At 53.4% G+C, this 11,872-nt stretch overlaps 1 protein-coding gene across 1 annotated transcript; it reads right to left on the bottom strand.

The window, feature by feature from the left end:
• Nucleotides 1-272: 272 nt before the first annotated feature.
• Nucleotides 273-11,725, bottom strand: NLE1 (notchless homolog 1). Its single transcript, XM_066563268.1, has 13 exons — nucleotides 11,698-11,725; nucleotides 11,280-11,426; nucleotides 10,979-11,196; nucleotides 10,802-10,881; nucleotides 10,475-10,551; nucleotides 9,216-9,313; nucleotides 7,684-7,876; nucleotides 7,164-7,299; nucleotides 6,874-6,920; nucleotides 6,551-6,753; nucleotides 5,513-5,672; nucleotides 5,358-5,428; nucleotides 273-4,914 (listed from the first exon to the last, which is right to left on the bottom strand). The coding sequence occupies exons 1-13, from the start codon at nucleotides 11,704-11,706 to the stop codon at nucleotides 4,902-4,904; spliced, it is 1,452 nt and encodes a 483-aa protein (XP_066419365.1). The 5' UTR covers nucleotides 11,707-11,725; the 3' UTR covers nucleotides 273-4,901.
• Nucleotides 11,726-11,872: the final 147 nt, after the last annotated feature.

Genomic DNA, 11,872 nt, shown 5'->3' with positions numbered 1-11,872 from the left:
CTTTATCTGGTGAAGTTTTGAGCTCCCACCCAAAATCCACCCATGGCACTACCCTAACAAACAACACCAAGAAAGTGGAGTTGACCAGTAATTTCAACAGCTCAGAACACCCCTGTGGAAAGAGTAAATGAGATGTAAAAATATTCTAAGTTAATCATAAATTAAAGTGTTGGTAGTAACAGACACTTTGTGATACGCTTCACAGTGTCCCTTTAAACCAGGAAAAAGCCCACAAGCCTCCATGTGTTAAATATTCTGATTCATAAAAATAATTTCCCTCAGAACTGGTTGTTTATTGCCATCCACCAATTCTCACTTCAGTATTAATCCTCCCAGCGTCAGCGTGTATCCTCACCCCAAAATCAATGTCACAAGCTACATTCTAGGGAAGCTGAAAAACAAATTCATTCAGAAGATGCCGTTTGAACAGATAAAAGTCACAACAGCCATGACTAAGCCACCCAATCTGCATCACGCTTGCGAACCGAGACACATTTCCCGACACGTTTCCCTTCGGCAGCAGCGCTGCCTCACGTCCTTTTGTCCTCCTAATGGGGCTGGAGCCCTGGAGCAGGTTTGTTTCGGCACAGCGAGGACAAACAGCCAGGAGCGGCAGCGAGGTTTGACCGGAATAACAAAACACCCTGCGCTGGGATCCCAGCGAGCGGCACCCGAGGGCTCCGGCAGCGCTCGCTGGAGGCTGCGGCGTTTGCATGCGGGTCACTCCTCCGAGCCGGGTCCTTGACTGGCGGCTGCGTGTCGGTAACTCCAGCAACAAACAGCACCTTCACTTGCTTCTGGTGCTGGAAGAGTTCCGAGGCAGAACGGGCTGGATTCACCTTTCCCAAAGGAGCCTCGTTGCCGGAGATGTTGGGAGAGGATGCAGGATAACCCCGTGGGGCTCCTGCTGCTCCCACACACGGATATCCAGCATTCAGCCTGTATCCCGCAGCACCCAGGGGCTGCTCTGCTCCAACCGTGCACTAAAACACCCAGTGCACCTGCCTGATCACCCCAGTGATCCTTCAAAAACACGGAGCACTCTGTCCTGGGTTGGTTCACTTTCAACATCCCACTCTGCAGGAGCTGCAGCTCACTGAGACCACCAGCAACCCACAGGTCTGCAACCATTCACAGAGGGAAGAAAACAGAACAGCACTACTGGAGATGGCTCTGGGGCTCCTTCCCAGCTGCACCACCTTGCTTCAAATTAGTCCCTCAGCTGTGAGCCAGGACTTCTGAGCACAAGAGCAGCACATCAAGGAAGGAATTAGCAACTTCCAGGTTGCTTGTCTGAGTGCAGAGAAGGATGCTTTCATCTGGTAGCAGCTCCACAGAACACAGACATCACTGCCCTGAGGTTTCTTAGCACCTTTCATCCTCAAAAGCACTAATGGACTTCACAGCAAGTCCTTCTCTGCCATACCACACCACCAAAATGCAGCCCTGAGGTAGAAACTGAATAACGCCTGGGCTGACCCAAAAAAAGAGCAGAACAAGGCTGCTTTTCCTACTTTTCATGCAGAACAATGAATGAAGTTCATTTTCTTCCTATTCATTGAAAGATTTTTCTTGTCTCTCTCTCTCTCTCCCCAGGCTATAAACTTGCACATGGAAATTAAATTACAGATCTGGGAAAATATTCAAGAGATCATCTGAGTCGAACAGGACAGGAACATGTGGCTCCAAGGACCCAGGGAACACAACACACACTCCACTTGCATGGATAAGCAGGACACAGCCCCAAGTAAGAGTTTTCACATGGATTTTAAGGCCTCACTTATCTAAATCAGCTCCCAAAGGTAGGAGTCTGACAGCATCCTGCTCACCTCAGAGCTATCAACTTCACTCCAGGTGTTCTCACCATATCCTTCCTTCCCTCCCTCCATCACACTCAGGATTTCATTAGACAGGTAAACCTTCCTCAGAGGACTGGCACAATTCCCAGTCCTTATCACTACTGTCCTCCCATTGGGATTTGTAACAAAATTAACGGTGGCATCAGCTGAGCTTTTAAAGGAGAAAGTGTCAGAGGGCTCTGCAGGACAGTTTCTGGCTATGCTTAAAATTATTCTTGTATTACCAGTGAAAATAACGCCCTTGTGATAAGAAAACCTGTGTGGGATGCTTAATGAGTAACTCAGGAGAAACTGGACTGAAACATGGAAGCAGATCCCAGAATTCCTATCAAACAGCACTGGAAAAGCTCAGGCATTTCAGTAGGTTTTCTGTAAGGTTGGTGCTGCTGATCCCAGAAACGCAATCACAAAGCTCCAGCCTACCTCCTAGGTTTGTCCTTTAACACAAAGTAACATCTCCCCCGTTAATAACGCCATCAACCCCAATTTGCATCTGCAATTGCCCAGATTAGCTCATTAAAGCCCCCATCCCCAGCGTGGCCGAGCAGGGAGGCTCCTGCAGCTCCTCCCAAGCAGAGCCAGCTCGGGAGGGAAGGGCAGCAGCTCTTCCTTCCCCAGAGCCTGAGCAGGCACCGACTGCAGCCAGGCCCGGGAAATGCCGCATTCAAATAAAACTGGGAGGGAGGAGTGGCAGGGAATTGCTAAGGAATACAGCTGGAGCAGGGCCAGCTCTTAGTATGCATGGAGGCTGGTGCTGTATGAATGGTAAAAATAGCAGCAGATGCTTAGATAAGAAAATACAATTTGGTTTACATGCAAAGCCATCACAGAGCGTGGTTCAAAAATCTACCTGCTATCAGATCACAGGAAGATTAAGGCCAAGAGCTTATTTTGGTTTAAACTTAGTTGCAAGGCCTTCTCTTTCTTCAAGAGGAATCACTTCCCCTTGGAAAACCTTTCTGCTCCAGCATTAGAAAGGTGAGTTCTAATCAGGCCTTGTGTCACAGAAGCAGAGTCTGAAGGGATGGCAAGAGCACGGTCAAAAGGGCACAGTGATTGCTTTGGTTTGGAAATCAGTGGGCAAGGTACACTGATATTTTAGGTACACCTACACAGCCAAGGCTAGTTCCCACAGGCAGGATCGTGTCCCTGGGCTCTGATACATCCCTGCCTCCAACACAAAACACACCATGGCTTGACAGGGCACAGTGACCCTGAGCAGAACTCCAGGGAAGGAAGCAGAGAATGATTCTTCACTCAGGTAGAGCCACTTGCAACCAGGAGCTGCTGCTTGCAGCAAGTCAGACTTGGGGACAGAGCTGAACTTCCAAGGGGGGGTCATTTCCTTTAGCACAAGCACCCAAAAAACTTGGAAACCAGGCAGGCTTCTTGGCTGTTACCAGTGACCTGCTCCTCTTCTCCCCAAGGGCAGACTTAGCAGCTGGTTTTAGACCACCCTGTCCCACATTTACCTCAGTGAATCACAAAAGGTTTTGTTTGTGCAGATGGACGCAACCTGGACTTCACTGTAAGGAGGAACCAGCTGGAAGAAGCACCCTAATGGAAGAACGGGTATGGGATACTGAGCTCTTCCCAAAAGATCCCAGAGATAGATCCCTGCTGGCTTGGCTGGCAGGAGGAGATACTCACAGGAACTACTGATTGTCTTCTCAGTCATATTAAAGATTTAACCCTTTGTTCCAGCCTTTGGCTCACATGAACACTTGCAGACAAGCAAAAGGCCATTACTGCACAATTTTAATTCTCCAAAGCAATCCTGCCAGCAGGGATAAAGTCCTAAAATGCATCTTCAGCAGCTGGGAAGCATCTGAGACCCAAACTCCTGTTCTGAGTTGTAGTAATCACTGCATATGAGGGCTATGGAGAATGTTTTGATCTTCATGCTAACCCACTGCAACTAAATCTGACAGTATAATTTCTGCTCTTTATTAATCACATCTTGATTTTCTCTGTTTCATAAGCATCCTGGAAATAAACACTTAGTTCTAGGTTTATTCACCTCATGATGGCTGGAAGCCTGAACTGACTGATAAAAAGGCTCATAAGCAAACTTACAAATAGCCAGCTGACAGTGTGAATCCCTCTCACCCACCGGGCAAGTAAATGCATTTGAGAAATTCCAGAAGGAGCCAGCCCTGTGCAATGGCAGTATTGCTATTTTCTGTGTCTGTCCCAGCCCTGCTGTCAGCACGTATCCAGGGCAAGGGACAAGTGGCACACAGAATTCCTGCTCCATTCTTCCCCACCCTGCCCTTCCTTCCCCCTGAGCCAGTGGTGGATGGGAAATGGGCACTCTCTCCCCTGTTCACTCTCATTTTCCCATTCCCAAGAGCTGCTGAAACCTGAAAACTCAGCACAGCTCCAGCAGTCATTTGAAGTCCAGGCCTGTTGCACCCTGAGCAGATTAGCCAAGGAGTGATCTGCCGTGGATGCAGAGGATCACTGGCAGATAATGCTCAGCACAGCCCACAGGGAAATGGGGCTGTGTGGAAAGGCAAAACCTCCCTGGAATAATGAGAAGCCCCAAGTCCTCATTCTCAGCAGATCTTTGTCCCAGACACGCAGCCAGGCACAATTCTGCAATGGAATGATGTGCTGAATTTTCCCATTTTTCTCTCTCTCTCAAGGCCACACAAGGACAACCCTCTCTGTTCCCACTAAAACCCTCTTCTCCACAGGATTCTTCACAGAGCAAAAAAGGGCACAATCAATCTCCACCCTTTGCTTGCCCCTTTCAGGACAATGGCTACTGTGAGGCTGAAATTCCAATAAAAAGCCAGTTGAGATGGAGGCAGATGAGATATCCCTCCTGTGATGTTCAGAGGAAATCATCCTACAATGCACAGCTCTTAATAAGAACTAAAATTAAAATTTCCTTAAATAAATATAAGGAAAGGGTGCATGAGGGAGAGTTGCCAACGGGAACACGGAGCCATGTCTGGGTCAATCTCTTCATCCATCACCGTGGAGATGTCCCAGGACTGTGCTGAGGGCAGGACCAGCAGCTCCATGTCACCGCTCCTATCGACGCCATCTGGAAAGGGAAAGAGCTGCTGTGTCCCTGTGGTGGGGCACAGCTCTGCCCAGCAGGCAACACCACCACCACAGGGACTGGGGTCACCAGCCACAGTCAAATGGCAACCAGCTCCCAGGAATTTGTCTGCATAACAGGGAGAGGGAAGAAGGTCAGAAAGGAAGACCTGACCAGCTGGTGCAACTGTTCCTTTCCCTCTCCAGGAGTCAAAATATCTGAGTCAAATTTCATCCTGACTGCTCGGCTGGAGGGGCTCTGCTTTCTAGTTATCTCCCAGCTACAGCTCCTGCCCTGAGAGAGGTCAGGTCTCCCAGCTGGGATCTGACACAGTGCTCTCTGCAAGGAGATCATGCCCTAACCACACAGGGCTCTGCAAGGGCACTGTGGCTCCGAGGAACACACGGAGTAGCTGCAACATCCTCGTGGACAAACAGGTTACTCACATCCGCAAACACTTGTCCTTCCCTCCGCTCGCCACCCTCTGTCCGTCCGGGCTCCAATCCGCTGCATACACCTGGTGTGGTGGAAATCAGTCACCTGTGCTGGGAGGAGGGGTCACTGCTGCCTCCCAAACCCCTCAGCCCAGCAGGCAGCTCACCTCATCGGCGTGGCCAGGCAGATCGATGGCCAGCTTCTTTGTCTTGGCATCCCAGACCTTGAGGGTGCTGTCGCTGCTGCCGCTCACCAGCAAGCGGCTGTCGGCTGACCAGGCGATCTGGTACACGGCCGAGACGTGGCCCCGCAGCGACGTCAGGTACCTGGGGACAAGGACAGGCTGTCAGAGCAGCAGGCTTTGTTCCAAACTTGCCCTTGCATTCATGTTTCTTCTCCACCAGCACAGTCACAGGATGCCCAGCTTACTCCAGGAAGTCAATTGCTAGACAGAGTTCATCCAAAAGCTTCCCAAGTGGACTCAGAACCTTCTGGAGGATGCCTCCTCATCTCACCCCCTCACACAAGAGACCCTTATCCAGCAGGCAACACTTCAGCCTCACTGCACAGGTGTGTCCTTCCCTCTCTGGCTGAGCGGCCCAAGATTTAGAAGGACCTTTAAAATCACTGACATGAAAGCCTAGCTCATGAGCATTAAGGTTGGTTTGCTGCCTCCAAGAGCTCACCAGTACTGCAGCTGAAAGTTAAAAGCTGGATTACAGGAGCATCCAAACACCAACAGCACTTCTTGTAACTACAAGAATTTGCATCATCCAGAACAAGCTGTTCTCTGGCACAAGAACTGTTTAAACTGGGTCAGTCTCCAGTTCCCAACACACACATCTTCAGGAGATCACTGGAGTGGAACATCCCATCCCACCACAGCTGCGCCCGCCCCAGAGAACTGACCCTGCAGCAACAGGGTGTGCAAACAGGTGCCAGGCAGTGCTGTGGCTGAGTCACAGTGGGGCTGCACACTCAGAGCCAAGCACAGACACCCTGACACAAGAAAAGCCAGACAAGACTTCCCAAGGGCAGAAAAACACAGAGGCAGCAGAGTGACTTTGTATGAGTTGAAGCTACAGAGATGCTGAACACACACCAGGGAGCTGCTGGCAATGATCTGGGGCCCAGCCCTGTGTGCCCTGAGCATTACACACAGACTCCTTACCAGCACCACCTCTAACAGAACAAACCAACTCACTTTCCTGTCCTACCATCCCAGAGCTTTATGGACTTGTCAAAGGAAGCACTAGCGATGGTCCGGGTGTCTGGTGAGAACAGGACTTGGTTAATCAATGCCTGGTGGCCTGTCATTCTCTCCAGTGGCTTCTTGTCTTCTGCTGGTCTCCAAAGAAACAGGGTGAAATCATCTGACCCCGAGACAAGCCTTTCTGGCTCCTGGCCCTGAAAAAGAGATGGAAGAGCCCAAGTTTTGTACAAGCCAGATGTGGAGAGCTTGGAAGCACACCAGTGTTGGGGTGTCCACTGCTTTCACCAGTGACAGCAGGGACAAAAGGGACTTACCCGGACTTGGTTGTACCTCTGCAGTGCCCTGTCTTTCAGTTCTGACACTGAAAAAGTGAAAAGGAGGGTGAAAGAGAGATTGGCAATCTTAAGATGAAAAGAAATTTTATAACCTTGTCATGCCAATTCCAATCCTGGCTCTGCAGGTTTAGCAGGAGCATTTGTGACTGCTCAATTTACCAGTGACCTCCCCATCCCCCAGACTGATCCACCCTGGCATGGGCAAGAAAAATCTTGACTTCCAGCATGACCAGTCCTCCCCCAGCCTCCAAGGTGGGTGCTGCACTCACAGGAGCCTTTGACATCCTGGGGGTTGATGGTGGCCTCGGCCGGCTCGAAGGCGCCGGTGCGGAGAACGTAGTCGGTGCTCAGGGCCATGGTGTTCACCCAGTGAGCGTGGCCCTGCAGCGTGCGGCACAGGACACCCTGGGGACAGAGCCACCCTCAGACAGGGACAGAACACAGCCACCAGCCTGCAGGGACACACCCCAGACTTTCCAAACCAGCTGCAGGCAGCTTAAGTAAGCAGGGAAGACACAACGCTGTTGAGCTTCAGGAATCAGTTTCCCTTGCACAACACCCATCAGCTCAGGTTGCTGCAGGGATGTTTCCAGCTTTTAGACCCATTTAATGCTCTTAAGGATGAAAACATCACACAACAGATACCCCTTGCAAATGGTGCCGAGCAACAGGTCTGACAGGTCAGGAAGATAGAGCAGCTCTGTTTTTCAGGGCACAAGCTGTGCCAGGAAGAGCAGACAAAGCTACCCCACAGTGTGCCCAGCAGCCCAAGGACAGTCCCTCACTTACATCCTGGCTCCTCCAGACTTTGATGGTCCTGTCCTGGGAGGAGGAGTAGAGCAAGCCATCGCCCCCCCACTTCACACAGGTCACCGACTGCGTGTGGCTTGTGAGGATTTTGTCACACCTGCCCATCAGCGTGTCCCAGATGCGGATGCTGCCGTCCTTGGAGGCACTGGCCAGGTAACGGCACTCTGGGTTTCTGGGCAAAGAGATCAAATCCATTTGTGCAGCTCCCCTGAGCTCCTTCCCCACCAGCCCCAGAGGATTCAAGGGTCCAGCAGACAACAAAATACAACTTTCTTTTGCCTTAAGATCAGAGAGAGGCCAGTCAGGGGCACAGCACTGACCTACAGGGAACAAGGTCTCACAAGGCAGGGGAGAGGCAGATAAATGCCTCCTCCAAACCAACTCCTGGGCTGCACATTGGAGAAATCAATCCAGGGTAAACCTGGCAGCTGAGGCCTTGGCAGTGACTTTGCTTGCACAACTTTAACCCACTGGCTAGTGAGGTTACCACAAAGTGGCACCTTCCCTGGGCACAGGCTGGAGAGAGCCCTGGGCAGGGGATCAGCCTCACACAGGGAGCACAGACCCATGGCACTGGGAATGTGTTGGATGTTCCCCTGCCTCTGCCATGCTTCATCTCCAGCTTGTGGACAGAGTGCTGTTGTGTTGACAGGGCTGAAAGGAACTCTGTCCATCCACATCCGTTGTGGCTCAGGGGGCAAATTGAACACATCTGGAAGCAGCTGGCCACAACCCAGCAAGGACAGGGCAGCCACAGCCCTCTGTCCTTTGCACATCTTTAGTGTTCCTCAGCAGTGAGGAACAGCACGGCCCCTCCCACTGCACTGGAACTGGCTGGAGAAGGAGAACTGCAGCCCTGGCAGGGTCATGTCTCTCCTCCCCGTTTCCTCATCTTCCTTACAATCATTTTTTTGCTAATCCAGTTAATTGTCTGCAAATAGCTGGAGCTTCCTACTGGCAAATTCAATTTGCAAGGCTCTGCTCTGAAGGGGCCCTTTTTCTTTCTTTTTTAAATTTATTTCTGTAACATCTTGGATTAATGGCTACAACTGTCCCCTTCCACCCACCTCTCCCAGAGGGAGCTTTAGCTGATCGAAGGGATAAGGGGATTGTACAGTTAATCATCCCTGATGATAAACACACAGGATGACAGAGGCCAGCAGGATCAGGAGAGCAGAAAGGAGTGCTCTGCCCTTGGACACCACCAGGCTTCCCTGCTCCCACCTCAGCACATCAGTGTTTGTCCAGCACCACAAAAGCAGCATTTCCCACAGGCAGGTGTGTCTTTATTCCCAGGGGAAAAGAGACACAGCCTGGCAGTGATTCCCCAGCAACTCCCAGGGACTGTGAGCAGCAGCTGGGACTCCTGGCTCCCAGCTCACCTTGAGAGCTGTTCTACGTGGGCTTTTTCCCGTAACAGGAGAAAGGCAAACAGAAGCAATGCCCTTCAGGTCAGACTGCTCTTTTCCACAGGAGCAGAGGGGAAGGGCTGAGCTGGCCCCTTCACTCACCTGTGGAGCGGTTCCCAGCACAGACATGTGATCCATTTGGAGTGGCCAGAGAGCACCCGGCCGATCTGGCTGCCAGTGGCTGGGTCCCAGAGGAAGATCTGTGCAAGAGAGGAAGCACGAGGGTCATGTCAGGCCACAGACATCATGTGAATCCCAGAGACGTTGGAGCTCCATTTAGAAAGCAGAGGTGTCCTTGGGATCGTGTTTGCACTGGCAGGCAGCGGCAGGGGAAGGGGGCTGGATGCCTTTCCAAATCCCTGCAGCAATCAGCTGACACCCAAAAGAATGAGACCTGATTGCCCTCCTGTCTGCCTACAGCACTGCTGCTACAAAGTTATCTGACTCAACTCAAAAAGGATACAGTCCCCAAAGAGCCACCCCGTGCCAGAAACTCAGCGAGTGTTTGCAGAGCACAGTGAAAGCCACAGCTAAACGCTGCTGATTATCGGATGCTGTGGGTGGGACACATGCTGGTTTTCTCTTGTTGATTCTCTCTCTACATAAATGTTCATCTTAAGAGCCAAGGCATTAGTCATCTTCTACTAAGAACTTAGGAGAAATAGGGAAAAGGAGGACAAGCAGTTCTCTGGGTTCAATTAAAGGCAGAACAGCACCAAACCATGGCTGAACCACCCTGGCCCGGGACATTTCCTTGGGATTGGCATCACAACTTTGGCAGCTCTGTGAGTGCTGTCATTGCTCCCAGACCATTCAAAGGTCAGAGAGAGCGACTGCCCCTCAGGAGCTCAGCTCCCATTTAACCACACACTCCTCCTTCCCCAGGCATTTCTGCACTTCAAGCACACCAGTTTTGCCCCACAGCGAGGGCTGAACTCCTTTCACATTTGTGCAAGAGGGAATTTGGCTGTGTCTGTGTGGGAACACTGTGACCAGGCTGCTGCTGCACGGCTGGATCACGCCAACAGCAGCCCTGACCCATCCTCACTCCAGACACCTCCCTCGTGATGGAGCTGCCTGCCAAGGACCACATCCAAAGCCTGGACTCTTTCCTGGACAGAGGGAAAAGCGTCTGCCACAAAACAGCAGGACTCAGCAGCAAGAGCTCCCCAAGGTGACAATGCCAGAGCACTGCCTGGCACAGAGAGGCTTCTCGCAATATCGTGACACATCCACACACAAAGCTCCTCTGGAGAGTGGGAATCCTGCTCCAAACAATGGGATACACCCCTGACACCCCTGAAGAAACAAGAAACACCCCTAATCCCCCCCAGCCCCATGCTGAGGGAGCCCACGGGTACCTGGCTGTTCTTGCAGCCCGAGGCCAGTTTCTTGCCATCAGGTGACCAAGCAATGCTGAGCACCCAGTGCCGGTGACCTGGCAGAGAGAGCACGAGTGGGGCTGAGTGGAGAGCTGGGACTGTCCCTGGTGTCCCAGCAGGAAGCCACTCTCTGTTCCTCCTGGCCAGCCCTTCTTTCTTTACTTTGCCAAAGAGAGCTACTCCCTCCCCAGGCTGCAGTCCCAGCTCAGACAGCAGCAGGCTCTGCCCTGCTTGTCCCCCAGGCAGAGAGGGGGTCCATGAGGGAGGGGGTCACAGGTCGCCCTCCTGGCACTCCCCAGCACCCACCTTTGGCCGTGAACTGCGGCGTTTCCGTGCTCAGGTCCCAGAAACGGACAGTGGTGTCTCCAGAGCCACTTGCCAGGTACCTGGGAGAGGGGGAACAGCTCAGCACAGTGTCCCCAAGACAGGACAATGGCAGCTGCTGCTTTGTCCTGATCCCCGCCTGCAGCCACACCCTCGTACTTTCCCGTGGGGCTGAAAGCCACCGAGATGACGGCCTCGGTGTGTCCCTCCAGGGAGCTGGTGCAGCGTGTCACCGCCCGCACCCTGAACACTGCCTGCGGCTGGTAGATGATGTCCAGGACCTTCTCTGTCTCCACGCTCTGCCCTGCCAGAGTCTTCTCCAGCGACGCCACGATCTCGGCATCGTGGACGAAGAAGGCCAGAGGCACCGGCTCATCCTGCGGGAGGAAGGGCAGGTGAGGTAGCGAGGGGCGGCGCCGGGTCGGGCTGGGGGTGCCGGGGAGCTCGGGAGGGGTCTCACCTTCTGTAGGAGGGCGTTGCAGACCAGCTGCAGCTTGTCCGGGGTGATGGTGACCGGGACGTCGAAGGGGGAGCCCAGGCACTCCCCTGCCTCATCGCGGAACTGGATCAAGAGCCGCTGCACATCCTCCTCGTCCGGCGACATGTTCTGCGGGACAGCGGGCTCAGCGCGGGGAACCCCAGCGGGCGGCGGGCACAGCCCCGCATCCCGGCAGCGATCCCCGCCCGGGGAGAGGGAACCTCTACAGGGGGACCCGCGTAGGGCCCGTGGGAGGGAGAAACACCCCGCACCGAGCAGGAGCCGCGCGGGGGAACCCCAGGAGAGGGCGAGGAGACCCCGGAGCGCCGCAGCACTCCCACCCCTGCAGCTTCCAGGTGCTGCCCATCCCGGCCCCACTCCCGCTCCCGCTCCCGCTTACCGCGGCCATGTGCGCGCCCCCCCACGTGGGCCGGAAGCGGGCGGGGAGCGCCGAGCGCGGCGCTGCTGCCCCCTGGCGGCCGGCGGTGAGCGCGGCGCTTCCCGGGGCCGCGGGTTCGAGGCCGGGCGGGGACAACTCCCGCGGGTCCAGAACCTCGGGGGGTTGGTGCCAAAAC

This window comes from Molothrus aeneus, chromosome 20, assembly GCF_037042795.1.
Source record: "Molothrus aeneus isolate 106 chromosome 20, BPBGC_Maene_1.0, whole genome shotgun sequence".
NCBI classification, from domain to species: domain Eukaryota; kingdom Metazoa; phylum Chordata; class Aves; order Passeriformes; family Icteridae; genus Molothrus; species Molothrus aeneus.
The sequence above is the reverse complement of the archived record's forward strand: the minus strand, read 5'-3'. Positions and strand labels throughout refer to the sequence as shown.